Source organism: Laccaria bicolor, genomic scaffold, assembly GCF_000143565.1.
Source record: "Laccaria bicolor S238N-H82 LACBIscaffold_5 genomic scaffold, whole genome shotgun sequence".
Classification (NCBI taxonomy): domain Eukaryota; kingdom Fungi; phylum Basidiomycota; class Agaricomycetes; order Agaricales; family Hydnangiaceae; genus Laccaria; species Laccaria bicolor.
In genome coordinates this window covers 776,569-801,621 of record NW_001889876.1, presented here as the reverse complement: position 1 = coordinate 801,621, position 25,053 = coordinate 776,569, and the positions used below count along the sequence as shown (strand labels likewise).

The 25,053-nt window shown below is 47.9% G+C and overlaps 8 protein-coding genes across 8 annotated transcripts; 3 read left to right on the top strand and 5 right to left on the bottom strand.

Annotated features, from left to right (window-relative positions):
- Positions 1-2: 2 nt before the first annotated feature.
- LACBIDRAFT_313710 (uncharacterized protein) lies at positions 3-1,752 on the bottom strand (the record flags this gene model as incomplete). The annotated part of the gene is made up of 6 exons (XM_001877349.1): positions 3-740; positions 789-895; positions 949-1,179; positions 1,233-1,386; positions 1,436-1,671; positions 1,719-1,752. The coding sequence occupies 6 exons, from the start codon at positions 1,750-1,752 to the stop codon at positions 3-5; spliced, it is 1,500 nt and encodes a 499-aa protein (XP_001877384.1).
- Positions 1,753-1,917: 165 nt separating this feature from the next.
- On the top strand, positions 1,918-5,158 carry LACBIDRAFT_247029 (uncharacterized protein; the record flags this gene model as incomplete). Its single annotated transcript, XM_001877710.1, has 14 exons — positions 1,918-2,316; positions 2,371-2,451; positions 2,499-2,577; positions 2,709-2,818; positions 2,882-2,972; positions 3,012-3,109; positions 3,164-3,384; positions 3,526-3,631; positions 3,681-3,891; positions 3,943-4,061; positions 4,121-4,189; positions 4,327-4,429; positions 4,547-4,832; positions 4,900-5,158. The coding sequence occupies 14 exons, from the start codon at positions 1,918-1,920 to the stop codon at positions 5,156-5,158; spliced, it is 2,232 nt and encodes a 743-aa protein (XP_001877745.1).
- Positions 5,159-5,288: 130 nt separating this feature from the next.
- LACBIDRAFT_246733 (vacuolar protein sorting-associated protein) lies at positions 5,289-9,386 on the bottom strand (the record flags this gene model as incomplete). The annotated part of the gene is made up of 5 exons (XM_001877348.1): positions 5,289-7,955; positions 8,046-8,210; positions 8,279-8,365; positions 8,423-9,138; positions 9,227-9,386. 5 exons carry the CDS (start codon positions 9,384-9,386, stop codon positions 5,289-5,291), a joined length of 3,795 nt encoding a protein of 1,264 aa, XP_001877383.1.
- Positions 9,387-12,509: 3,123 nt separating this feature from the next.
- On the top strand, positions 12,510-14,431 carry LACBIDRAFT_313707 (uncharacterized protein; the record flags this gene model as incomplete). Its single annotated transcript, XM_001877709.1, has 5 exons — positions 12,510-12,822; positions 12,907-13,771; positions 13,829-14,097; positions 14,150-14,245; positions 14,295-14,431. 5 exons carry the CDS (start codon positions 12,510-12,512, stop codon positions 14,429-14,431), a joined length of 1,680 nt encoding a protein of 559 aa, XP_001877744.1.
- Positions 14,432-14,715: 284 nt separating this feature from the next.
- Positions 14,716-16,270, bottom strand: LACBIDRAFT_166507 (uncharacterized protein; the record flags this gene model as incomplete). The annotated part of the gene is made up of 4 exons (XM_001877347.1): positions 14,716-15,198; positions 15,256-15,401; positions 15,453-15,502; positions 15,555-16,270. Coding segments are annotated over 4 exons (1,395 nt in total), but the record flags the coding sequence as incomplete, so codon positions are not given.
- Positions 16,271-17,485: 1,215 nt separating this feature from the next.
- LACBIDRAFT_313705 (uncharacterized protein) lies at positions 17,486-17,685 on the bottom strand (the record flags this gene model as incomplete). The annotated part of the gene is made up of 1 exon (XM_001877346.1): positions 17,486-17,685. Exon 1 carries the CDS (start codon positions 17,678-17,680, stop codon positions 17,486-17,488), a length of 195 nt encoding a protein of 64 aa, XP_001877381.1. The 5' UTR covers positions 17,681-17,685.
- Positions 17,686-21,536: 3,851 nt separating this feature from the next.
- LACBIDRAFT_232470 (uncharacterized protein) lies at positions 21,537-22,705 on the bottom strand (the record flags this gene model as incomplete). The annotated part of the gene is made up of 6 exons (XM_001877345.1): positions 21,537-21,908; positions 21,955-22,034; positions 22,086-22,284; positions 22,335-22,456; positions 22,510-22,559; positions 22,614-22,705. The coding sequence occupies 6 exons, from the start codon at positions 22,703-22,705 to the stop codon at positions 21,537-21,539; spliced, it is 915 nt and encodes a 304-aa protein (XP_001877380.1).
- A 638-nt stretch (positions 22,706-23,343) lies between these two features.
- LACBIDRAFT_232085 (uncharacterized protein) lies at positions 23,344-24,993 on the top strand (the record flags this gene model as incomplete). The annotated part of the gene is made up of 6 exons (XM_001877708.1): positions 23,344-23,584; positions 23,635-23,861; positions 23,920-24,101; positions 24,153-24,501; positions 24,572-24,762; positions 24,816-24,993. 6 exons carry the CDS (start codon positions 23,344-23,346, stop codon positions 24,991-24,993), a joined length of 1,368 nt encoding a protein of 455 aa, XP_001877743.1.
- Positions 24,994-25,053: the final 60 nt, after the last annotated feature.

Sequence of the window (25,053 nt, the reverse complement as noted above, 5' to 3'; positions counted from 1 at the left end):
CTTCAAACAGAGGTTGGAACATCTGAAGTACAGTTCTTGTCATGCATTATATCCACGGGGAACTGTGTTGCCCATACCTTTGATCTGTCATAGGACGATTGTGTAGTACCTAATTCTGTATCATCAATGATCTCGAATCTATCCTCCCCATTGCCTTGAAAGCCACAGCGTTGACCAAGATCTGGAGGTTGAGATGTAGAGCCAAACACAACCTCCTCGCCCTCCCCCTCAAGCATCTCTGTAAGCTCATCCATGGTGCCGACTTCTAATCCCGACGCTCGAAGCACAGCTTCATCAACAGCTGACAGCTGAGAGGAACTTGGGAGAAATAAAGGTTCCTGAACTTTTTCCATAGACGATGAGTCGTCAGGGAAGGAGGAGGGAGGTGGCATGTCGGTTTGACGGAATTCTCGACAGACCGTGGAGCTAGGCGCGCAAGATTGGGGTTCTGGGTTGGCATTGGGTTGATCTCGTTCCATCGCTAGACTGGGTTGAACAACCCTCATGGACCTCTTGATTTTGGTTGTTTGGCCTGGTGTTTCCTCTCGTTCACGCTTTTTGGTGTTTACATTACGGCGATGATTTGAAGCGGAAGCTCCTGCACTTGAAACATGGCTGGTGGAAATAACGAATAGAGCTTCCGAGCAGTCCCCCTCCACATCAATGAAAAGGGGGGCGGCAGGATCGGTAAATCGTAGCTCCATCCCTAGGGACATGCTATCTGCGTATGCAATCGTAGCCTAGGGAAGTGCATAAGACTTGATGTGTATGTAGCACACAAGACGCACATTGAATTCACGAAGGTGAAAAGCTATCGTTGTTGGAGGTTCATCTATGGCATATACCTCAAATTCCTCAGCGCTGATGGTGAGTTCCGTTGACAGTTGGCCTTTCCCTGGAACAGAAAGACCTTCGATCAATGAGTTGAGGGGAAAGCAACGGTCGTACCTCGACTGTCGATTGACGATTCCAGACTTTTTAATGCCACATCGTCATTTCCAAAACTCCACACCAATTGCGGATCTGCTTTTACACCCTTGGATACAGGGAAGTGCTCAATCATATCTTTTAAAGCCTTAGGACCAATCGTCAATCTTGATTCATTTGAATTGTTAGGAACCCCGGGCGCCATGAGAGATGTTGGTGTGAGGAGAAGGAGACGGTGAGTTTTCACGACACCTGCGGTATTCAGCTATTGCGCGGAAATGGCAATAGCCCGATTTTGTCCTCACCATGCTTACAATGCAACCTCACGATCAACCTGCTTTCAAGGCCGTCTTGACCTTCATTGCCGAGTTCGTTCCCAGCTTCTCCTTCAACGATAGATAATTCACACCTTTCAACTGCCTTTTCGATGGTGCGATGCCTCAGGATAGAGAGCAGCGACTGTGGTGAGATGAATCAGAATTTAATAAATCCGGAACGTAAGGCATACTTTCGTCAAAAGTTGTCCTGTTAATGTGAAATTCTCCGCATTGTCGCTTGTCTGGTCGTTTCTGCCTTCCTGATGGTCAGCCACACGGTATCTTGTAAAAAATTCTTTCTCGTATTTAATTCGACAATAAGCTGATTTAGAAGAGTTCGTGGCAGACAATGACAAGCGTTCCGGTGTTGCATATATCGAGAGCTCGTCGCCGTATTTCGACAAACATATCAGCGCCTTGGTGAAAGCTGTTGAATTTAGATACTGACAGTTCCACGAGAGCGCAAAAGCATACGTTTGAGAGAGGACGAGTCTAGGGTTGCCTGCATCGAACAATGACGCTGAACGAGTACTGAGTGTTGGCTGATGTGTTGTTGAAGATACGCGCGTGCGCGTTGTTATTTTCTATCGGTGTCGACCTCGGTCTCAAATAACTTTACCGCCTCAGAACGCCTCGCACTGAGAGCTCGCAAGTGACGACTCACCACGTCCAAATGTCCAGCGACCCCCTCTCTACTCGGGATCCATATCAGCTAGAACGGCTTGCAGAGGAATTGGCCGCTCGAGAATCATCCATTGCACACAAGTCTTCTTGGGAACAAGAGGGCGAGTTACACGAACTGCCTATCTCTACTCCACTCTCCCACAACAACAAGTATCTGACAGCACAGGTGTTCAATGCTGAAGAATTCTTATTATCACGCTCCCATACTTCGTTACCTGACTTACGCGCGGAATTACGTGAATACTTGTCCTTGCTGAAGGAAGAATTGGTCATGCTCATCAATGACGACTATGAGGCATTCATCAGCTTGAGTACCGACTTGCAGGACGAGGGTGCACGGCTCGTTAGACTCAAAATGCCTATCAGTAGCCTCCAACATCACGTCAATGTGAAGGGCCGTTCATTCATCAGTCTCTTTTTTAATTTGACAAAGCTTTGACAGATATCTCGCGAAGAACTCTGCGTCATTCAAGACGCGATTCAGCGGAAACTAACGAAGAGAAGTAATCTTCGCGAGGAAAAGGTTCGTTTCTATTGTACACTTGATGGTGTTCCTGACTCCGAAAGCAGGCTTTGCTTCACTTACTTTTGAAAATATCTGAATCGGTCAGCCGATTAGAATCGCTACTCCTCATCTCGACTTCCGATGGTGACCTCAAGGATGATCTAAATAATTCTAAACTTCCACACCTGATCAAGAATGTCGAAGAACCTCCAAATACTCAGTAGGTCCGCCACATTATCTTGGACAATCAAAAATTCTAATGAATAGACTCCGAGGAAACCGGGTAACACATCTGGCTCGTGTAGCCGTCGAGTATACACAACTGCTATATCACGCCTCCAAGGCTAGGGAAGAAAATTGTTCCTTCATCAATGAGATACAATGGGTTTGTGAGCTCCCTGTATTTGGTGTTCGAGCTCCTTCTCACATACGACACCAATGTTCTCAGCGCATTGACCGAATTCAGTCGACCATATCCTCGGATCTCGATAACCTCTTCTCTATGCAGATGGCAACTTTAATCGGCGGGAAAGGAGACCGTCGAACAACTGAATCGGAAAAATCCAAATGCATCGTAGACCTCACGGAGTGTCTGCGAACGTACGATATTTTGGGTCTTTGGCGGGACGCAGAAGATGTGATTCGACGGGACATCATGAGAAGCTTCGTAAAAAAGGTTGCTCCATTTTTATCGCCTTGTATGGATATACTTATCTCAAACGTCTGACAGACAATATATTCTGGCGGGTTGGCCGCGCCGCATTCTCCCCTCGTACCTCACACGCCATTCAACCCCTCTGCATTGCAATCAACATTAAACACCAATAATTACCCTCAGACACCATACACGCCATTTACCTTTCTGACACCTGAATCTCTTGCAACTTGCGACCAAAAGCCGAACAGACACCAAGCACACCTTTTAGAAGGCACTGACCCTTTGGTACACTTGTATAATCAGATACTGCGGTTCATTGAGAGAGACATGAGTCAAGTTATGGAGATTGCGGAGACTGTCGTGGCGAAACTAGTACCCGGCGCACAAACAGAAGGAGGCCCCTCGAGTTCGTCCAAAAGACAAGATAATAACAGATTCCAAATCATGGCAAACGTCATTTGGCCAGAGCTGGCCCATGCAATTATGGATGAGATTGGTGGGACTGTCTTTGCCGCAGGAAGGCCAGATGACTTCCGCAAAGTACGAAGCAACTTGTCTTAGACGGCGATGGCTGATTTTTCGAGACCAGAATTACGAGATAACTCAAGCATTTATTCGCTCCCTCGAACTTCTCGCACCTTCGAAACGCGCTGTTGAAGCATTGCGTGCCCATGCCGTTTATTTGGCCTTTGAACGACGGTGGCAGCTTCCAGTGTACTTTCAACTCCGATGGAAAGAGGTCATAGGAAGACTCGAGGAATCACTTTCTGTAAGCACGATTGAATGGTCTCTGGTTGGAGGTAAGTTTGCATTGTAGCCCTAACATAGGTCCTCACATTTTATCAATTAAGGCACAAATAACTTTGTGACAGTCCAAGCATCAGCAGTATGGGTGGCGATTTCTGCTTGTTGGAGTGCGGAAGTTTATATTCCTGAGCTCGCCCATAGGTTTTGGAGATTGACTTTACAGGTGCGGAAGTCACGTTCCCATTGCCAATCGCATCTCTAATATATAATGCATAACAACAGATCTTAAGTCGGTATAAGACATGGTTGGATACTTCCGTCGACTTTCCTCATGAGACTTTGGCAAATAATGTGTCCGAAAAGGTTTTCGTGTTGCATCTTCATTTTCCTATATCCAAGAGGCTAAACAAAATCAGGGAACGACTTCACCAACACCTCTTCCTCATTCCTTGACTTCAACTACGCAAAGCGAAACGCCATCAGCGGAGTCGACCACTGCTGACGACGATCTCTTACGACAATATGCGTCATTATTGATTGATATCAAATTGATGGAAACGCACATACTAGGACTTTGGCATCGACAGATTAGTACGACGCTGCCAGAGCTTTCAGATAATCACGATGCTACAGCCGAAGGTCATTTTTCAACGTTTTTCCCTTTTTTTTCATTATGATCTTACAGAATGATTTCAGACATCTTGCGAGGGTCGCTGGCAAAGCTGACCCTCTCAATAAAACCAGTATCCAACGAGATAATCAGAATATTGACGAAGCGCTGTTGCGATGCTCTTCTGCCCGTCAGAAGCATTCCATCGCAATTCAGGGCCATGTCGAACAAGCGGACGCCAACAGAGCCAAGTTATTTTGTGTCATCTATTCTTCGCCCAATCAAGCAATTCTTCGGAATCGGGTTTGCTGAAGGCCCAGGATCGCACCTGACAGATCACGTTCAAGATTATTCCACAGCAGTATTCAACAATGTTACTGTGAGGTGTGTCTTTTGTGTCTTTTACATAAGAAACGGAACATTTTTGCAAACATTCATTTCACTTACGCAGGTATATAACTTACTTGTCGTCCATGAAGAAGACCGAGGAGTCGTTGAAGAGGCTCAAAAAAGGGAAAAAGTCAAACTTTTCCCTATTTGGCACTGCTCCCGCAAACGACGAAGGAAGAGACGAAGAGCGCATTCGTGCCCAGATGATACTAGATGTTGAAGCCTTTGCAGGGGATGGCAGCACCTTGGGTGTCGACGTTGATACAAACCTACACTTGAAAACTCTGAAAGAGATGGTAGAAACGAATGATGGTCAGTAGGGTTTATCACGATGAAGCGCCATCTGATGGGAAGATATCACGAAGATATCAGCTGATTCCAAGGACTGAAGCTCGAGCTGGATTGCGAAGATGCAGGAGTGGGGAGGAGGTAAGCTGGCGTACACTATGGCTATCCTACGGGCAAACAACGTCTATGGGAAATCGCCCCAGATCGGAAGGCAACTATGGAAGGATCGTGACTGAGAGCCGGTATTGGATTTTCAGTGTGTGCCAACGGTTTGCGACAAGTGTTGCAAATGCCCCGATGAGGAGACCATCCTCGATCTCGCTCACGCTGATGGGCGGCAATAACATCAAACAGATCACTATCGACAAGATGTTTTGTCATTACCAACATGTCGCCGTCTGAACGATATGAGTCCAGCATACCCCCGAGGACGATCCTGAATTCTGTGTAATGGTTGCCCATAGATGTAGGGGCAGAATTAACAAGGCGTTTGAAAAGACGAGGGAACGACACAGCCCGTGTTGATGTGATTGACACCAGAGCCCCGAACGTTTCTTGTACAAGCGAGCGTGTTGAAGAAAGCATGTATTCCAAGTCATTACTTGTCATGAATTGTGAATCCCTGTCTTTCAAGGGCTGTGAGTCAGCGAGGAGCTGGACGGTCTGTATTTGACGGCTCAAAAGCAAAAACCACAAATCTTCCGAAGAGACTTTGGTGGTAGAGGGTCCCTGAGAATGTTCGAGGCATATAGTGGTCCCTATCCGACCCACGGCTTGCAAAATTTCCAGAGGATGTTGAGTGTTGCGCAAGGAACTCTCCAGAAGTGCTTGTGCGATTTGATGAGTCAGACGTTGCTGGTAGGAACCTGCTTGAACAAGCGCTTCTCGAGGACCGCTTATCTTGTTTGTTGTCCACACAGCAGCGTCGAGTACTTCATTTGCTTCGCAAGTCTGAAAAACCTGCGTCCAATCAAGCTTTTCCGACGGTAAATATTGAAGGAGCTCAATTACTTCCCCAGGATGGAGTTGGCATTGGAGAGCAATGAATAGTTGACGAAGATTTCCCAGATTATCCGACTTCTCGCTTCCGTGGTGAGTTGCGAAACCTTCATCATTGCCACCGAGGGGCCCAAGCAAGCAGTTAAGATATTCGAATTGACTCTGGTGGCCATCCTCATTGAGATCTAATGAGTCCAGAGCTTGTTGGTGGAGTTGTGGCAAATACTCTTCAAGGATGATCGCAGTACCCCGAATACTAGCACGCAATAGCTTCGGGAGAAAGTCGGAAATTGTCCCCGCAAGACCGGTAGGAACAACACTCTTGTTTGAACGGCATGAAAGAGAGAGCACTTCGTTCGCCTTCTTCAAAACGTCCGAGGTGGGAAACTGGGGATCATCGAAGTAAGTTGAAAGTAATTGCGGCCACCGCCTCTCTTGACGATACCACGACCGAAGGATCCGGTAGAAACCGGCCGCCACAAAGAGGGCGACAAATCGATCACTTTCGTGAGGATTGTACACAGATAGCAGATATTCAACTGCAAGCTGCCGATCCTCACGTGTTCTGCTATCAGGATCTTGGGCGAGGTTGACCAGAATAGCGTGAAGAACACTTGGTGCAACTTGTAAGAATTGAGGATATTTGGGCACGTTTCGTGCAATGAAAATATTCACAAAAGTGACGTCTTTCGGTGGCAGATCGCCTGAAGCTATGATTTCCAGCAGAATTCTGACAATGATTAAACGGTTGATATTCCTGGATTCCTCGTTTAAAAAGGCGTCTTCAAAGGCAATGTCGAGAGAATGAAGAAAGGACTCTGAATCGAATCGTAGAAGCTGACGAGCATAAGGGTACGTCGGCTCTGGTCCTCCTTCCTCATCCGAAGTCAAGACCAGCTGGCCATTTTCGCCGGGAGGCCAAACATTAGAACGGCCAAAAAAGAGAAATGTGTAAACATCAACCTTTGCCTTGACAGCGTCTAGGGCCGACAAGGGTTCCTCGCTTGGATAAATGAGCCCCAACAAAATGTTGGCTAAGTAGGGGTACACTTTGTACGCATTAGCAGTAATAGGTCCAATGGTGTCATCATCCAAGGCTAATCTTTGTTCTTCAAAAGACTTTGTCTGAGCTTTTTCATACTGCTGGACACGTCGGACGAGTCCAAGGAGTTCAACCACGGGCGCAACATAGTCTTGAAGCGCACGGATGTATATGTAGATGAGGGCGTCGTACAAGTGAAACTTCTGGCACAGGCGAATGGCTTGGTTCAAATCTAGACATGAAGGATCCATGTGCCAAATGATGCGCTCCACGTGCTCTGGTTGACCATCTTCCTCGTGAAGATGGATGAGTCTCTGGGTTATACGTGGAGGAACATGCCGAATTTCGTTGTCCAAAACAAAAGGTTCCAGCTGACGAAGATAGATCGTCGTTATACCTGCATCGTCGTACTTCTGGAACAAATCTTCAAACAAAAACTCGAAATCGGACAGTGCGATGCAAACACGACAACAAATCGTGACAAGGGCTTCAAATAGGGAGGTACGATCCACGCCACGACCATCTGGCGTTGAATGAGTTTCATCAGTCATGCGGTCTTCAGAAAATGCCCAGAGAGTGGAGGCGTTCATGAGGCTCTTCATCTTTTCACCGATGACCTCCTTTCGAAGATCAGGGTCATCAGGAAGTCCATTCCTATTTCCAGGTGCTTCATCGGAGTAGTATGCTCGTGTGAGGTCGATTGCCTTGAGAAAGTCTCCGGTTTGTACCAATGCGAGAATGCGATCAGCCCAAGTTAACAGCGTACCGACCTGAAATCGGTCTCTAGCCTACCATGTGACACGTTATTCAGGAATACAACTGAGGTAGAAAAAGAATGAGCGTACCAACAGGAAGATTTTTCCTTTATAAACGCGGACACGATGCGAGACGATGTGGATTGTATCCGCTCGTGCGGACGCGTTCGTCTCAGTACTCTGGTTCGATGGCGATAATGACATGCCATCAAAATCGACCTGTTCAATTAGACGACACAATGTGATGTCGTACACTCCTAAAGTCGTGGAAGTGACGACGACGATTTGCTGTATACCATATTACATCGTAAGATTTTCATCTTCTTAACACCATGAATTGAAGTGAACGAACCCACATTGACATTCAACCACTGGACAGAGAGAATATCGTCTTCCATTATCCATTTTCTCACAAGTTCATGAACAATCGTCCCGACTTCCATCTCAACCCCACCGGCTTTAGTTTTTTTTGCCGGTGCCTTAATTTTTGATTCCGACACGCGAACGAGACGAAGGGACGTTCCCCATGTAAATGCAAGCATCGGGGCGACTGAACTCTCACTCGACCCTTCTTTTTGCTTTCCGGCTTGACTTGCTTCGGGTAATCTCGATGTCGAACGTGAAATACTCGGAAACCAGGCCAGTACGCCTTTGCACCCAGACCTCGACGTTCCTTCACTTGGATCACGAGGAAATTTGAACCATGTTTTCGGGGTCGGTCGCAGACCGACGACGACCAATTTTGTGGGTGTAAGCAGAGCAACAAGATCGTAAGTGTCTGTCGGATTCGGTGTGCCTAGTGGCAAGGATGCCATAGCCAAGATGGTATATCGATTTGCACGCACATTAGGCCCTCGTTCAGGTCCATCATTTGGCAGATGTCGTGGTAGAGGCTTCAATGAAGGTGAGGAGTCAGGGTATCGCCCAAGAATGCGAAGAATGTCCGGTGCTTCTACAAAGAGCAGCTTTCCCAGAGAATGGAAAAATGCCAAGCCCTTTTCGTCTGCAGAAACAATCGCTGTATGTCTTCCAGCTATGAAGCCAATGCTGACAATACAAGAACCTTCCAAGTGGCCTTCTTTGCGACCAGAGGATACAGCAGATAAAGTGACGGGCGGCACAGATCGGAATGGGGAATTCGGTTTTTTTAAGTCATAAAGGTGAATATGACCAGTTATATGGCCAGAAGCTATACACGTATGGTCATCAGACAGTGCTATGGAGGTCACCGAGCCATGTTTGGCTTTTCCGAAAACATGAGCGATAGTCAATTCTTGGAGGAGCAAGCATACCTGTCAGGTCACTCCCACAGACTGCCTTTAGTGTCTGCTTGAAATCGTAGACGTATATTTTTCCTTGTTCAGTTCCAACGCAAAGCAGACCATTGGCAGCTAAGACGGTAGGTAACCCTGCTGAGAACGTGCCGAGGACCGAGGAAGCCTTTGCAGAGGGTTTGGGGTACATTTCCTGTGTTATTGCGCCGAGGTCGGTCCACCTGAACACGTCACGGTCAATAATATGAACCGGTTCATGAAATTGGTCGTTCTGTATGTCCCTGAGGTTGGATGAAGATGATAGGCGAGACATGGAGGAAAAGTGAGATGGCGAAGGTGAAGCGACGGTAAAGTGCGATGAAGACATCGCTGCTTCGTTGGCAAGCAAGATGGAGGGCTGAGGAGTGTAGGAACGGAGTCGGGAAACGGTAGGGTGCAAAAAGGGCCGAGATAGTTTCAAGCTTTGTATTCCTGGAGACGTAACTCTTGAAGGTGGTGACGACATCGTGCCAGAAGAGTAATGTAACAAGGAGTTAGAGTCATCGCGTTGCTAGTTTATGCATCAGCGTTCCAGCTCAGACTTCATTGAAGGTATAGAGACTGCTAACCAGTAGCTCTTCTTCGTCATCGACCGACGCCCTAGCGCCGCTGTCCAACGCCGGCGAGCGCTCCACCTCGTCCGCGTTTGAGTTATATTCCTCGTCCTCATTTTGTTCTAGAACATCTCGAAGTTGTTGCCGATATCCGACTGAGGCGTCCTCTGCGTCCATTCCAGTATATAAGAAACCCTCCTCTTCATCGGTAAGCTCGTCTTCTCCATCGTCTTTAGAGTCGTCGTCTGTGTCGTCAAAAAGTTCTTCCATTCGCTGAGAGTAATCTCCGTGGTGATCTTCATGTCCTCCATAGTCTTCGCTATCGGAGAGGTCGGGTGAGTCTTCCATGGAGTCTAAGAATCAAATATTATGACGAGCTAAGCTGAACTGACATGTGGCTGTGCACATTCATTCTCTCAAAAACAAAGGGCCAGAATGTCGACCGTGTATTATTACATTCATGTTAAGTAGAAAATGAGTGGTTATGTGTCATGAAGCACCAACATGCATTCTCCTCTCCCTCTCTCGGTTTTTTGCACCCGGTCCAAATCTCTCCTGGAATCCAATCAGTTCTTCCATAAGTTCCTCCATTATTTTCATTGTCGAAGGCAATGGGTGTGTTGTGTTGTGTATTAGATGACTGCTATGGTCTTGTCGAGAATCTGCCTCCACAGAGCACGCCAGGGATGGTTCCCCATTTCCAGCAGAAAAATTTGTTGCTTCAGTCTCGCCGGGATCGGAGGCCAGTTCATAAAGAGCCCTCTCCAAGGCGATCCTCCTACGCCCACGATCGAGAGCGCTTGCTTGTTCCCTCCCAACCCATTCCACCAGAGCCCTCACTCGCTTGTTCATATCGCCAACGCTCATGCGTTTACTTGGCCATTTAACCTTCACACCTCGCTCCATCGTCCGCTCTGTGCTCTCACCCCTTCCTCCAGCAGCAACTCCAGGACCCGCACGAACCTCTAGGGGCTGAGGAGTATCCGTTGGCAGCATCTCCTCAAGATGCGCGAGGTAATCCGGAAGATTCCATGATGTAAAAAGGGACTGTTGTGAAACTGCATATGCATGCGAACTCCGATATGCACGCGAGGATTCTGTGTTGACAGGTGCAACAGCTTGTCCAGCGACTCCTCCAGACTGATTTCGACGTGCGCTGTGGTCGTTCCCTGAACCGTGAGACCCAACATGAGAAAAAGGGGGTCGTTTTGCAGTCGTAGAGCCCTTCGAGCGACTGCTGTTGCCGGTACGTTTTGGTGCTGTGGGGGCTAAGCCTGATCAGCCAAGTTCAATTCCCATGTCTCATGTTTTTTTACCTTCATCCCCATCGACTGACGCGACTGTGTCAACATTGGCATTTTTCCGTCCACCTCGCTTATTCCGACCCGAGCTTTTGGGAGGTAATTGTGGGGCGACTGGGGCAAGTGGTTTTTCCAAGATCGCGAGTGGGGAAGCGTCGTCTTGAGGAATAATGGATGCACGATCAGACGCACTTGAAGCAGACCGCGTTCTCTTCTTCGGGACCCTGCTCACTGAACAGTTAACATCAAAACATTGTTAGATTAGAGAAACGAGGCATACACGTCATCCTCGCTACGTTTCCTTTTCCTTTTTGCGATTTGCTGAGCCTCAGTTTCTTCTTCCACCTCTTCAGTTGGAGAAACATCAACGGAAGGAACAGCAGAGATGACTGTGCCATGTGCAGCGGCTTCAGCAGCCGTTGCTTCGATAATTTCCTTTAAACTTTCATCGAATGCGGCATCCCTGCTATTCATAGTATTACGTCGTTTGGATGGTTGTTTGAGCGAATGAGATGGTGAGTGTGAACGAGACACCCTCGATGTGGAGGGAACTGGATTATGATGAGAACCCGCAGAGGTTTGACGCGGCCGCTTGGAAAGCTTTCTGAATCTTGAATCAGCGGCCAATTCAGAGACAAAATAGAAGGAATTCACTTGATAAGATCTACATGGAGCTCGGGTCTGCATTGCTCACAGTAATAGTCGTAGTCGTGAACCTGATCCTCGGATTGGTACCCCATACATAAGCCGTGCTGCCACACCTTGCAGGTTTCACACTGAACCATGAATTCCCCCGCATCCGGGTCATCCTCTCCTTACAATTTTTGCTATCAGTTAGCTAAAAAAGAGAATGGGAAGCGGACTGTCACCATACCAGAACTCCCACAAACGCATCTTGTGATCCCTTGCTCCTCCTCCTCTACAGCGTCGGGAGGGTGGTCTTCAGCAGAAGCGCTGGGAGGGTCTCCATGCTCATCGATCGCCAGCTGTTTGTCTTTTTCTTTCACTTTTCGTTTTGACTTTCCCCCTGGGACCGCGGTAGGGTTAGAGGCGAATGAGGTTGAGGCAGGGGTTGAGGTAGAAGATGAATTTCTTCTGTCATCAACGTTTTCTTCGAGGTCTTCTTGTTTCAAGCGTTTGGTTCTACCACCGTTGCCGGTAGAGGTGGGCGCTGGACGCGGCACGCCATCCTTCTGACGAGGAGGTTGATCCGAGTCTGGTGATTTGGAGGCGCTGGTGGAAGTAGAAGGAGCTGAGCGCCGACCTGAACGTCGAGTTTCCCTAGGGGAGAGAGGAGGCCCCATTGCAGCTTGAGCCATGGTCACAGTGAAAGCAATTCAAGCTTGATTCAGTCAGGTGATCACAACTACGAAGTTGTGGACTGGAAAAATCTCTTCCGTCAACGGTCAAACGGCCCAAATGTCTGCAATCATTGAATATGCCTCAAATGCTCCAGAGCCGCTTTCTTACCCTCGTCTTGCAAAACACCTTCTCTTACCATCTAATACACCCGATTATTTGAGGCTCATCCTCACCTCCAAAGTTTACGAGATTTTGAAGGAAACCCCATTGATCCTCGCAACCAATCTAAGCTCCAAGCTTGGGAACCAAATTTGGCTCAAGCGCGAAGATCTTCAGGAGGTCTTCAGCTTCAAGATCCGCGGCGCATACAATTTCATGGCTAGCTTATCCGATGAGGAGCGCTGGAAAGGCGTCGTGACATGCAGCGCTGGTCAGTGTGCGTATGATTGAAGTCACCACGCTTCTAATGCCCTCAGTTTTCCATGAAACTCATTCTTTTAATTCCATGTTGCAGGAAACCATGCCCAAGGTGTCGCCCTTTCTGGTGCACGTCTCGGAATTCCTTGCACGATCGTAATGCCGCAAGGTACTCCCTCTATAAAAGTGCGCAACGTAGCGCGTCTGGGTGCCAAGGTTATTTTACACGGAGTGGATTTTGACGAAGCCAAGATGGAATGTGCTCGTCTCGCTGCGGCCCACGGTCTGACCTTCGTCCCCCCATATGATGATCCCCTTGTCATCGCGGGTCAAGGTACCGTAGGGATGGAAATTCTAAAGCAGCTGGCCGATTCAGATCAGCTAGACTCAATCTTTGCTGCTGTTGGTGGGGGCGGCCTGGTAGCTGGAATCTGTGAGTACGTCAAAAGGATTGGTAGCCCGAATACCTTGGTCAGAGGTGTGGAAACCATCGATGGAGATGCGATGGACCGCAGCATCGAGAAGGGCACTCGTGTAACGTTGCGTGAGGTCGGACCTTTCAGTGACGGGACAGCTGTCAAGATTGTAGGAGAAGAGCCCTTCCGGATATGCCAAAATTTGCTTGACGGGATTGTCAAAGTCGACAACGATGAAATTTGTGCTGCGATAAAAGATATATTCGAAGGTAACCGTGTCCATGATATCTTCGAGAGTGGTGCAAATTTGACATTTTCTGCTCAAGAAACTCGATCAATCACTGAGCCAGCAGGGGCTCTAGCATTAGCAGGCCTGAAGCGTTACATTGCTGAAAATGATTTGGTTGGGGCACAAAAGAAATTTGTAGTAGTCGTGAGCGGTGCAAATATGAATTTCGACAGATTACGGTTCGTTGCAGAACGTGCAGAACTAGGAGAGGGTCGAGAAGCCCTCCTGAGCGTCGAGATCCCAGAAAAACCAGGAAGGTGTGTATCCACAATAGGTTTGGGTTGAAAGATGACGTTTTTTTACTTTATTTTTAGTTTCATTGCCTTACACTCCGTTATCCATCCACGCGCAGTGACAGAATTTATTTATCGATACAATATCTCTGGAGACCGAGCTCACGTCCTCATGTCCTTCAAACTGGAATCCAACTCCAGGGAGAGCGAGGTACGAGACGTACTTAAGGCTTTGGAGCAAGCGGATATGCAAGGTTTTGATATCAGCGACGATGAATTCGCTAAAAGCCACGTTCGATATATGATCGGGGGTTTGGCACAGGTATCTAACGAGAGAGTATTCAGATTCGGCGAGCATGTTTCAATCACACCCTCTCCATCTGGCGGCTAACGCCATCTCAGAATTTCCTGAGCGACCAGGGGCTCTCAGAAAGTTTCTGTTAGGCCTCCAGCTTGATTGGAATATATCCTTGTTCCATTATAGGAACCATGGAGCTGGTCAGTCAAAGGTGAACCAGTGAACCATTCACTAACACCTTTTCAAAAGATTTGGGCAAGGTTTTAGCGGGTATTCAGGTGCCACCAAGTGACAGTCAGGCTTTTGAAGAGTTTTTAACCAAGCTCGACTTCGCATATGTCGAGGAAACAAACAATCCTGTATACAAACGCTTTCTATGTGGTTGAAGCTCGGGTGCGTCAATCTATCTAGAGCCTATTCAAATAGGTCACAGAATGTCAATGTACAATGGCTAAAATCTACAAATTCCCATGGGCCTCAAGTTTCAACTGCCGCTAATTTCTATTGATTTCTTGAACTTCCCGCCGTGCCACATCCATTGTAATGAATTCTTGAAGGAATTGCTGCGAGCCTGTCTGCCGGAGAATAGGGAAGAACCATGATTGGGCGATTTCGTGGCAGCGGTTTTGAGAGGTTCTGAAGTTGCCTCGCATGGCTGACTCGTTGCCCTCAATGCGTTGAGTGCAAGAGCCGTTGTCAGACCACGATTGCCGATCCTGAGTCCTGATGACCCATACTTATAAATCCATCCTATTTCCCAACCACCGTCTTCGCATTGCAACGGAAGGAGAGAGCGCAAATCAATCTCATCCCTCAGCCCAACAAAATCACAGACGAGGATTCGCATGGCGAGCGCAATTGAGTCACCTTCGACACCGATGCGCTCCTGGATCCTTTCTCTAAGGAGTGGTTTGAGGAGAGCATGCAGCTCCCGATCCTCAGAACTGGCCAATAGACGGCTAAGGAAAAATAGAAAGCACTCTGCGGTTTGGTAATAACGTGTGCCATCCAGATATGCCCGGTTTAAGAGGACTTTGTGGATCCATTGGAGGGTCCGACTCAATTCTGAACCGCGACCGTGCGTATAGAAGAGCGTCAAGGCATTCACGCACACTACAGGATCAAATCTTGGTCGTCGATGGTCAAAGTACGTCTAGAGCCCACAATGTTAGCTGAAATGATGTTTTCATAGAGGGGGTTTCACCCTTACTTGAATGATGCCATCATGGTCGACATACTCCAGCATCTCGTTCATAACCGAATTCGCGACGGCCTTGTCCCGCTTCATGACAGTAAGGCCCAACGACGTTGTGTCAAGATCAAATGGAAATTCTTCCGTGGTTAGCTGACCTTTGCCTTGCTACGATGTCGGAATTGCGGTTCTGGAGAACTTGAGAAAAAACTCACCTTGGAAGAAGCTCCACGTTCGGGGATGTTCCACCAAATTAACTAGATTACTGAAAAATTGCAAGTCAGCGTCACGAATTCTGAGGCGGGCCTATGACCAACGCGTCACCAATCACTTCCAAAATAAGAAGCTGCGCAAAGTTTTCCTGCAACAAAACGGCTTCATGATTGTCGCTATTTTCCGTGACAGAGACAAGATTGCCAGCATTTTCGTGAAGGAACGCCTGGCCTCTAGCAAGAGGATCGCCAGTTAAATTACGGAGGGCCCGCTTGACTGGCTCAGGACTATCAAAGACGATGCCATGGAAACCCAGAGACCGGGCGGAGATCACATTCTCCAATTTGTCGTCAACAAAAATCGTCTGACGGGGGCCAACTCCCGTGCCCGCGAGGACGTGCTCGTAAAAGCCAAGGTTGGGCTTCCGTTCCCCCGCACTCCCAGATGTGAAAACCTGATCAAAGATCGACCAGTCCGCAGGCTTAGTTCGCAAAACGGCCCAATCGGGAGGAGAGATGTTGGACATGGCAAATATACGGAGACGGCCGTCGGATTGAGTTTTGAGGTCACGAATTAGATCAATGAGCGCCTCATCAGCGACGAGCGACTCCCGCGCCTGGTCAAATGCGCGTCGAACCTCTCCTGAGAGTAAGTTGAACTCCTCGCCTATTTGTTGGTAACACTCTTCTTCGGCCAATTGACCACGCTCGTAATTAAACCAGGTCGGAGAGGATAGTATGTCACGAAGCGTTCTCGAGGAGATGGATGTCTTGGTTTCGGGTGACCACTTGAATACAACATCTCCGAGGTCGAAGATAATGTTCGTGAATTGGGTAGCTCGGGTCATTTGAGGACACGACTGCGTAGTATGACACTCCCCGATTCTGCGGAAGTACTTATACTAAGCTGCTTTGGCGGCATCATGTCCAAACTTCTTTGAAGCGTAGTCACCGCTCCTCATAGTGAGAATATTTGCCTAGATTGCGCTGGGCAGACAGATGATTCGTAAAGGGTAATGATGGCCCATGACAATGGATTGTGAGCGTGAACAAAACCTCGAGGCGATTTTTGAAAGCTTCAAGGCTTCCTCCGACCAGTTGATGCCTGCTGTGCTTGTGTGTGTACTGTTGATGGCCTTGGTGTCGCTAACATTAGGTTTGGCTTGGGTTTGGCATTCCCCATACACAGATCGACGAGCGGAACTCAAAATCCAACTGATAGAGTTCCCGCCAACGCTACACTTGCGCTACACAATAAATCTTCCTAAGTATATGATCTCCGTCATTACTTGGTCATTACGACAAATATCCAGCTCGATTGGTTCCATTCCTTCTGATCCGCGTGTTGGCAGAACATGACAATCGCTGCCATGCAACTGCCATGAGCATCATAACGGCGTTCTACAACTATATTCCGAAACGCCCAGCCTCAGCCTCACTGGTACACTTGACACCTGGCTGGGACACTTTGATCGTGCATCGAAGGCTCGAAGTCCAGGAATGAGAGTTGTAAGAAGCACGATAGGGCGAGTGCGAATCGGAAATCTACCATGGAGTTCCAAGCAGTTGCGACTTGCTTATACCCGATACTCGGCAAAACGAGTGAACCTTTGAGAGTAGTCTGGCGGCCTGCAGGTCTTCTAAGCATAGCTGTCAATCGTAGCGCCTGCCGCGTAAAACGGAAGGGTGGACGATTCGCATAATGGTGTGTGCCCAGTCTGCGCCCACAGAGCCAGATGATTGCATCATTTGCGACACAAAATGATACTGAAAATTCGGGAATGCGTCGACAAATTCGGCCACCATGGTGAGCCGCGAAGGGTTGACGTGAAGTAGATGTGTCAATGGTGCATACACAAATTGCTCTGGCTACATCAAACTAGGCTTGAAACAGGTACATCGCGATGACATTTTGCGTTCTGTCATGGGTCGGATTGCTCAGGCTCTTCGATGTATGCACGGCTAGGCCACAAATCCATTTACTTCGGAGAAAGTCAGCCAGTAAATATCTAACAGTGGCGTATTGATACCCACCTCTAATGGTGTGATGCGTCCTGCGTCTGAGTACTAAGATATACATTGTCTGCTATGACATATGCGGTGAACGCAACTACCGCAATCCCAAAGCCAGGGAAGAGATTGCGGAACATCACGCGGTTAGAGAAAACGGGGCTTTTCCGCCATGCCTCTCGCTTCGCCCAGGGGTCTCTAAACAGAGGAAGGTTGGACATTTTGGCTGGTAGTGTGGTTCAATAATATTTTTGACCAATGAGAGAAGAAACTCACGTCCTAGGATTTGCGGGATAACAATAAGGCTTGGATGAGTGTTGGAAGTGGCAGGTGTCGTGATCTTTTTGTTCAGGGCAGGCCGAAATAACTTGTCTACGAGTTCAACTTCCTTACTCGTCTCTCACTCTCGACATCCTCCAACGCGTTTCGACTATTTCCTCTTCATATTCTGTCACATTCTCTTATGTCAGGTTCAGACCATGTCCCATCTCACAACGGTCACCATACTGCGGCTGCCATCAACGGTAATGGCCACGCCAAACTGGAAGAAGGGGACATCTCAATGAGCGATGGAGATGATTTGCCACTGGTATGCCACCATTGCACGCATTATGTTCTTCTGGGCTTATAGTCATTGCTTTACGTATATGTAGTCTCAAGCAAGTCGAAAACCAAGAGCTGACGCCCGAACCTCTCGCAATCTGAAACGGAAGAAGCCTGTTTACGCTGAGTCATCCTCCGACGAGGACATACCGTTAGCGTCATCTCCTGCTAAGCCGTCCAAATCCAACGGCAAAGTGGTCAAGCAGGAGTCTGATGTGGATGACGCTTACGCAGAGGAAACTAGTATCCCTAGAAAGAGCCAAGTTTCTAGGGGACGGAAACCTCCGAAGAAGAAGGTGAAAGAGCAGGGTGTTGCGGTGGAATCTTCGGGAGAGGATGATAAGCCACTCTTGTCTGCGAAATCATCTTCCCGAAAACGAAAGACGAAGTCTGAAGATAATGAAGAGGTGGCCGTAGCTAAGGGGAATAAATCCACGGCTCGAGGGAAGAGGGGAAAGGTAGAGGATGACGCGTCTGGCTTGGATATGCCGAAGCCTAAGAAAAAGAGAGGGGGGAAGGTAGATGGTGATCCCGCAAATGCGTCGCCTACCAAGGCCAAAGGCAAGAAGAAGGAAAAGAAGGAAGAGGAACCAGAGGAAGTATTTCGGTGGTGGGAACAGCAGGATCCGAATGGCGATGGTACTGTGAAATGGCAGACGTTGGAACACAACGGTGTTATCTTTCCTCCTCCGTATGAACCTCTGCCCCCCGCTATCAAAATGAAATACAACGGTATGCCATACTCATTTGCTACGTCTTTGGGAAGCTTCTACCGATCATACTGTAGGCAAACCGGTCGACCTTCCTCCGGAATCCGAGGAAGTTGCTGGTTTCTTCGCTACAATGTTGGAAACAGAGCACGCACTAGACTCAACCTTCAGAAAAAACTTCTTCGAAGACTGGAAGATTGTTTTGAAGCGGCACCCTCCTGTACGTTGCATTTGTTGGTCTCAAACAGTGACTCAATCTGGCATTCAACAGCGCGATGGTACAAAAATTATTTCATTTGATCTGTGCGACTTCCGTCCGATGTTTGAACATTTCGAAGCCGAGCGAGCCAGGAAGAAGGCTATGTCTACGGAGGAAAAGAAAGCGGCGAAAAAGGCGAAGGACGAGATGGAGGCGAAGTACACCACGTGTCTACTTGATGGTCGTAAGGAAAAGGTCGGAAATTTCAGAGTGGAACCCCCCGGTCTTTTCAGAGGACGTGGAGAACACCCCAAGAAAGGCGCACTGAAAGTGAGGATATGCTGCGCCCTCACAAACTTTGTCTCTGACTCTTGCATATCCCTCAAGTTTCGTGTACGTCCAGAGGATATTACTCTAAATATTGGAGTCGACGTGCCTATTCCCATTCCAAATATGCCAGGGAAGTGGAAGGCAGTCACCCACGACAACACTGTTACTTGGCTTGCGAACTGGACGGAAAACATCAACGGGAACCACAAGTATGTTTTCTTGGCTGCTGGAAGTTCGCTCAAAGGCCAGAGTGACATGATGAAGTTCGAGAAAGCTCGGGAGTTGAAGGTTAGAACAGCCTTCGTGCAATTGCCAATTCTCACCCCACTTTTTTCAGAATCACGTTGACCGTATTCGCCTCAACTACAATGCTGACCTGAAATCCAAAGTGATGGCAGACCGACAGCGAGCAACTGCGATGTATTTTATTGATAAACTTGCACTTCGTGCGGGAAACGAAAAAGGCGAAGACGAGGCGGACACGGTTGGCTGTTGTTCTCTTCGCTGTGAACACGTCACACTAGAGGCCCCCAACTTCATTGTGTTCGACTTTCTCGGTAAGGACTCCATCCGGTATTATAATCGGGTGGAAGTCGAAGCCCAGGTGTTCAAAAATATTCGGATCTTCAAAGAGAACAAGAATGATGACGATAACCTTTTTGATCGTGTGACTGTAAGAGATTCACATTGAGAACGCACCAGCAATCGCTGATCAGAACGCCAGACAAGTTCCTTGAACAAGCACCTCACATCCGAGATGAAGGGTCTCACAGCTAAAGTCTTCCGTACTTACAACGCTTCCTTCACCTTCCAGCGACTTCTGGATGAGGAAAGTTTGGAAGGAGCGACTTTGCAAGAGAAACTTAACGCTTACAATAAAGCGAATCGACGAGTTGCTATTCTATGTAACCATCAAAGGAGCGCTCCGAAAACCCATGACCAGTCTATGGAAAAAATGCGATACAAGGTTCGAGTGCCACTGTCCATCGCAGAACGTCCCCCTAACCGTCATTCTGGGACTTCAGCACCTTGCATTGAAATACGACCGTATGAAGTTGCGTCAACTCCTTTTTTCCCAGGACCCCAAATTCAAGAAAAAAGATAAATATGCTGGAGATGAGTCTGACATTGACGACGATTGGATTGCCGAACATGAAAATAACATGATGGAGAAGGAGATAGAGAAAGCGGAGAAGAAGTTCGCAAAAGAGAATGAGAAACTCAAGGAAGACGGAGAAAAGCCCCAAAGCGAATCTGTCTTGCAGGAGCGATTGTCTGGAATTAGGGAGGATTTTGAACAACTGGCAAAGGAAAGGCAGACCGGCAAGGCTTCGCAAAAGAAAGCTAGACCAATTGACAAAATAGAGGAATCGTTCGATAAACTCACAGAGAAGATTAAAGCGCACAAGTTACAGATCGTTGATAGAGATGAAACCAAAGAAGTTGCTCTGGGTACAAGGTCGGTGCTGAGTGTTTTATGATCGGCCCAATGCTAAATACCCTCGACAGTAAAATTAATTATCTGGATCCTAGGTATGTGGAGATTGGATCCAACCAGTGCTTGTTGCTCAGGTCATTTCTCTAGAATCACAAAAGCATGGTGCGAAACCCACGACGTACCGATTGAGAAACTGTTCTCAAAAACCCTTGTAACAAAATGTCGGTCGAACTTGTTTTCGTCCGAAATGCTGACTTATCCGACTCTTTTTCAGTCCCGTGGGCCATGGAGGTCGAAAAAGAGTGGAAGTTCTGAGAAGTTCTTCCAATCTAGTGCGACATGCAATATTTTAATTAGGTTTTCAGACAGACATTCAGACGCTGTAACCTACGCATTGTCGGAATTAGAGTATGTAAATCATTCCGTACCAGCAGCCAGGCAAGTAATACCTAGAGAGTCTGGTTGATCTCAATACATGTCTTCGTATTTTGTTGGTGCGTGGGGGTACGTACTACGTATTACATGAACAAGTCGGTGCCTAAACAGTCCATCCATTGGCCTGTGGGTTGGGGCTTGCCCAACCTGTGGCAGCCCCGCGACTCCAAGCGTTTGAGGCGCCGTTCGGACTTGACCCTCCCCACGTTGAAGCTGCGGCGCCCCTGGCTGGGCTCGTCGCGGTGCCTCCCCATCCACCACCACCACCACCACCTGCATTACCCCATGTGCCACCACCACCAGCGCCAGTCCAGCCAACCTCAGCAGCGTGAGTGTTAGGCTGCCCATCGGTCGTTAGCAGGTCAACCTCTGGCTGTGTTTTGAGTCCTAGAATGAGGTTGGCCAACTTTGTCTGTAGTTCTGCTAGGCCCTACAGTAGTGATAAATTTGCTGTAAGTCCTACGAAGCTTGTGGAGTACCTTCATAACAACTTCTTGTGGTCCCAGACTACCGTCAGTCTCGACCTCAAAGTAAAACTTGTTAGGTTTGGCATTGAAGTCGAAAGGTTCATCGTCTCTCGGTGGTTCTTCTTCTTTCCCATTGTCGCTCATGGGCCACTCCCCTCTCTCGTCGGTCTCGAACCAATATGTTGTATGTCGCAGCTTATTATATGGATCATATTCGAAAGATACAGCAGAACACGGGGACCACTTGGCATGTTCCTTTGCGATACCCTTTCACAAAGTATGAGAGGAGGCCGTTAACGTAATTTATAAATACCTTCTTTGCCACGCATTTAACTTTCAGCTCCTGCCCTTTTCTTATTTTACATATCAAAATGGGGGCAACTCCAGGTTCATCTGCGATGTGTCAGGTTGTCATATCGAGGGGAGGAAACGAGAAGCCCGTACTTTTTCCAACAGGGTGGCCAAAATACTCCCCTCTCTTGGACAATTCCTCTCCAGAATCTGAGGTATCAAGATTCTCTTCAGGGTAAGGAATGACATCGAGGTGGGCGCTCGTCACTTCCATTGTCGTGTCATCGTGGCAACCGACATTCAAGACCAACATGATTGCGCAGAACGAACATCCGGCGAGACAAGTACAGTCCTTTCGGATCGATTGGTGGTGACGACAGGGCATATTAATTGGATACTTACTCTCGTGGAGCGTATGGCTTCGTCGCAATTCGAGCTCAAAAGAGGTACCATGCCTAGGCGGTGCGCGATAAATTCGTCGGGAAGCACGGTTGTATTGATCTCGATCTCAACCATGTCAATAGCTGAAGTAGGAATTAGAGATCTTTCAAGGCTCAGATTCGCCAATCACGCATACCAACAGTGGGAATGTCTGCCATCATAACTCTCCTCAATGAGTTTGCAAACCTATTAAGCATACAGAGTCTGAGTACGAATAAATTGAGCAAAAAACGACCGCACGCAAGGTCCACATTTCCCAAAACGAAGTTGACCCTGTCCTTTTTCAATTCGCGGATTCGTACAGTCGGTTCCAAGTCGTCATGGCTTTGCATTATGGTTGAGAGTACAGGTAGTATGTTTTGAGTTTATGTGCGCATGTTATGAATGCTCCTCAACGGCTTCAAAGATCAACTATGCAGCGATCAACAACGCCATATAACAACGTCACGACCGAGTCCTTCGCCTCCTCACCTCCTTGAATCACCAATGAGCAGGTTCAGCACTCCTCCTCCACGCGCCCTCTTCGCCTCCAAAACTAATTTTGATGCTCTGGCCGTTGATTCTGGAGAAGACACTGAGGACGATGAAAATGTTTCTGAAGACACAACAGAAAAGTTTGACTTTTCACCTTTTGTCTTATTCTCGAGAATGACAAGTGAGAAGCTTAGTTGAACAACCAACGAAACCGACAAAGTCTGCAATAAAAAAGGCCAATCGTCTTGCGCGTCTAGAACGCAAGCAGCGTCAGAAATCGAAGACGCAACCACAGGCACACGAAGCTATCACGGAGGTAGAACCTCTTGTGACAGACCCTCCGCCTGTCTCTGCACCCGTTGCGCCAGCTATCCATACGCAAGATATAAGTTTGGAGTCACCTCTGCAGAACGTCGATGGCCCTTCCTCGTTTTCACCACCACCACCAGTAGTCGCTCCAAGAGAACTGGAAAGGCCCTTCGTTTCTTCTCCACCTATGGAATCTGAACATTCGGAACCCGACTCTTCAAGCAACTCAGAGTCACTTTCATCAATACAAGTCAAGCCCCCCGTAGCGACCCTTGAGAGTCCCATACATGAAGTCAGCGAAAAGACTTCGTTGCCAGATCTTTCGCCGCCTGCTCAACCGAACGTTCAAGATTCAGAGCAAACAAAGACACGGCAAAATTTGTTGACGCGTACTTTGTGGACGTTCATCATGATTGGTGGCTTCGTCGGTATGTATTTTCAACTATTCTGATGTCTCCGTTTATGAACACAATTTTAGGCCTCCTCCTTCTTGGGCATGCCTATATGGTTCTGTTGGTGATGCTCTGCCAGACTCTGGTGTATCGGGAAGTCACCGCCCTTTTCTCCCTGAAGTCTGCAACGCCAGAATCTCGTGATAAAGAGGATTTGAAGGGGAAGGATCCTTGGAGCAAAACTCTCAACTGGTATTTCTTTGCGGTAACGAACTACTTCTTGTACGGTGAAAGTATAATTTACTACTTCAAGGTGAGTTTTACTCTCCTTCGCCTGCTATTCCCTCACCCCCCTTACCATCAACTTCCAGCACGTCGTTTTCGCAGATGCTCAGCTCTTGCCATTCGCGACGAACCATCGTATGATCAGTTTTACGCTCTACACAATAGGGTTCATGGGGTTCGTGATGTCATTGAAGAAGGGTTATCTCAAACAGCAGTTTGGTCTCTTTTGTTGGGTCCATATGAGCTTGCTTCTCATCGTTATGTCGAGGTAAGTTGTGCGACCATCTTGACCAACACATCCTCATTCTCACGCTTCCAGCCACTTTATCGTGAACAATATCCTTGAGGGTCTCATCTGGTTTTGGGTTCCTGCATCTTTGGTGATCTGTAATGATTGCTTTGCATACATCTGGGGAAAAACTCTCGGTAGAACCCCCTTGATCAAGCTTTCGCCCAAAAAAACAGTAGAAGGTTTTGTAGGCGCGTTTTGGAGCACGGTTATTTTCGCCGTTATTTGGGGTACATACTTCATGCGGTTCAACTACATGATCTGCCCTGTCCACGATCTTGGCGTTAGTGCTTGGAGCTCCATGCAATGTGTCCCTAACCCGGTCTTTGTGTGGAAAACTCTGGAGCTTTGGCGCCCACTGGCTACACTTCTTACATGGGTGGTTCGTCATATTTGCTCTCTTATTTTGTCGCATCTCTGATGTGTTTCCTTTGGGATCCGTGAAATAGACGGGACATGCTGTATCGACTATCTCGTATGCGCCATACCAGCTTCATCTCCTACTATTAGCTTTTTTTGCTTCCCTTGTTGCTCCATTTGGAGGATTCTTTGCTTCAGGCTTCAAGCGCGCGTTCAATATCAAGGATTTCGGCCACAGCATTCCGGGACATGGTGGAATGACTGATCGAATGGACTGCCAGTATGTTATCTATGGTTGTCCGTCTAGACCTCTGCTAACATCAGCTTTTGCAGATTTCTCATGGGCGTATTCACATATGTCTATTATAGTAGTCTCATTCGCCAGAACAACGTTACTGTTGGAGGCATCCTGCAGACCATCGTTAGCGGTTTGACTGCGGAACAACAGCTGGAGCTTATTGCTGATTTGACGAGATACTTGGGGAGTCAGGGCATCAGTGTCCCGAAATAATGCCACACCCCAATACCACGAAGGCTAATGTTACGAAAACTATACCAATCTTGCGTTATG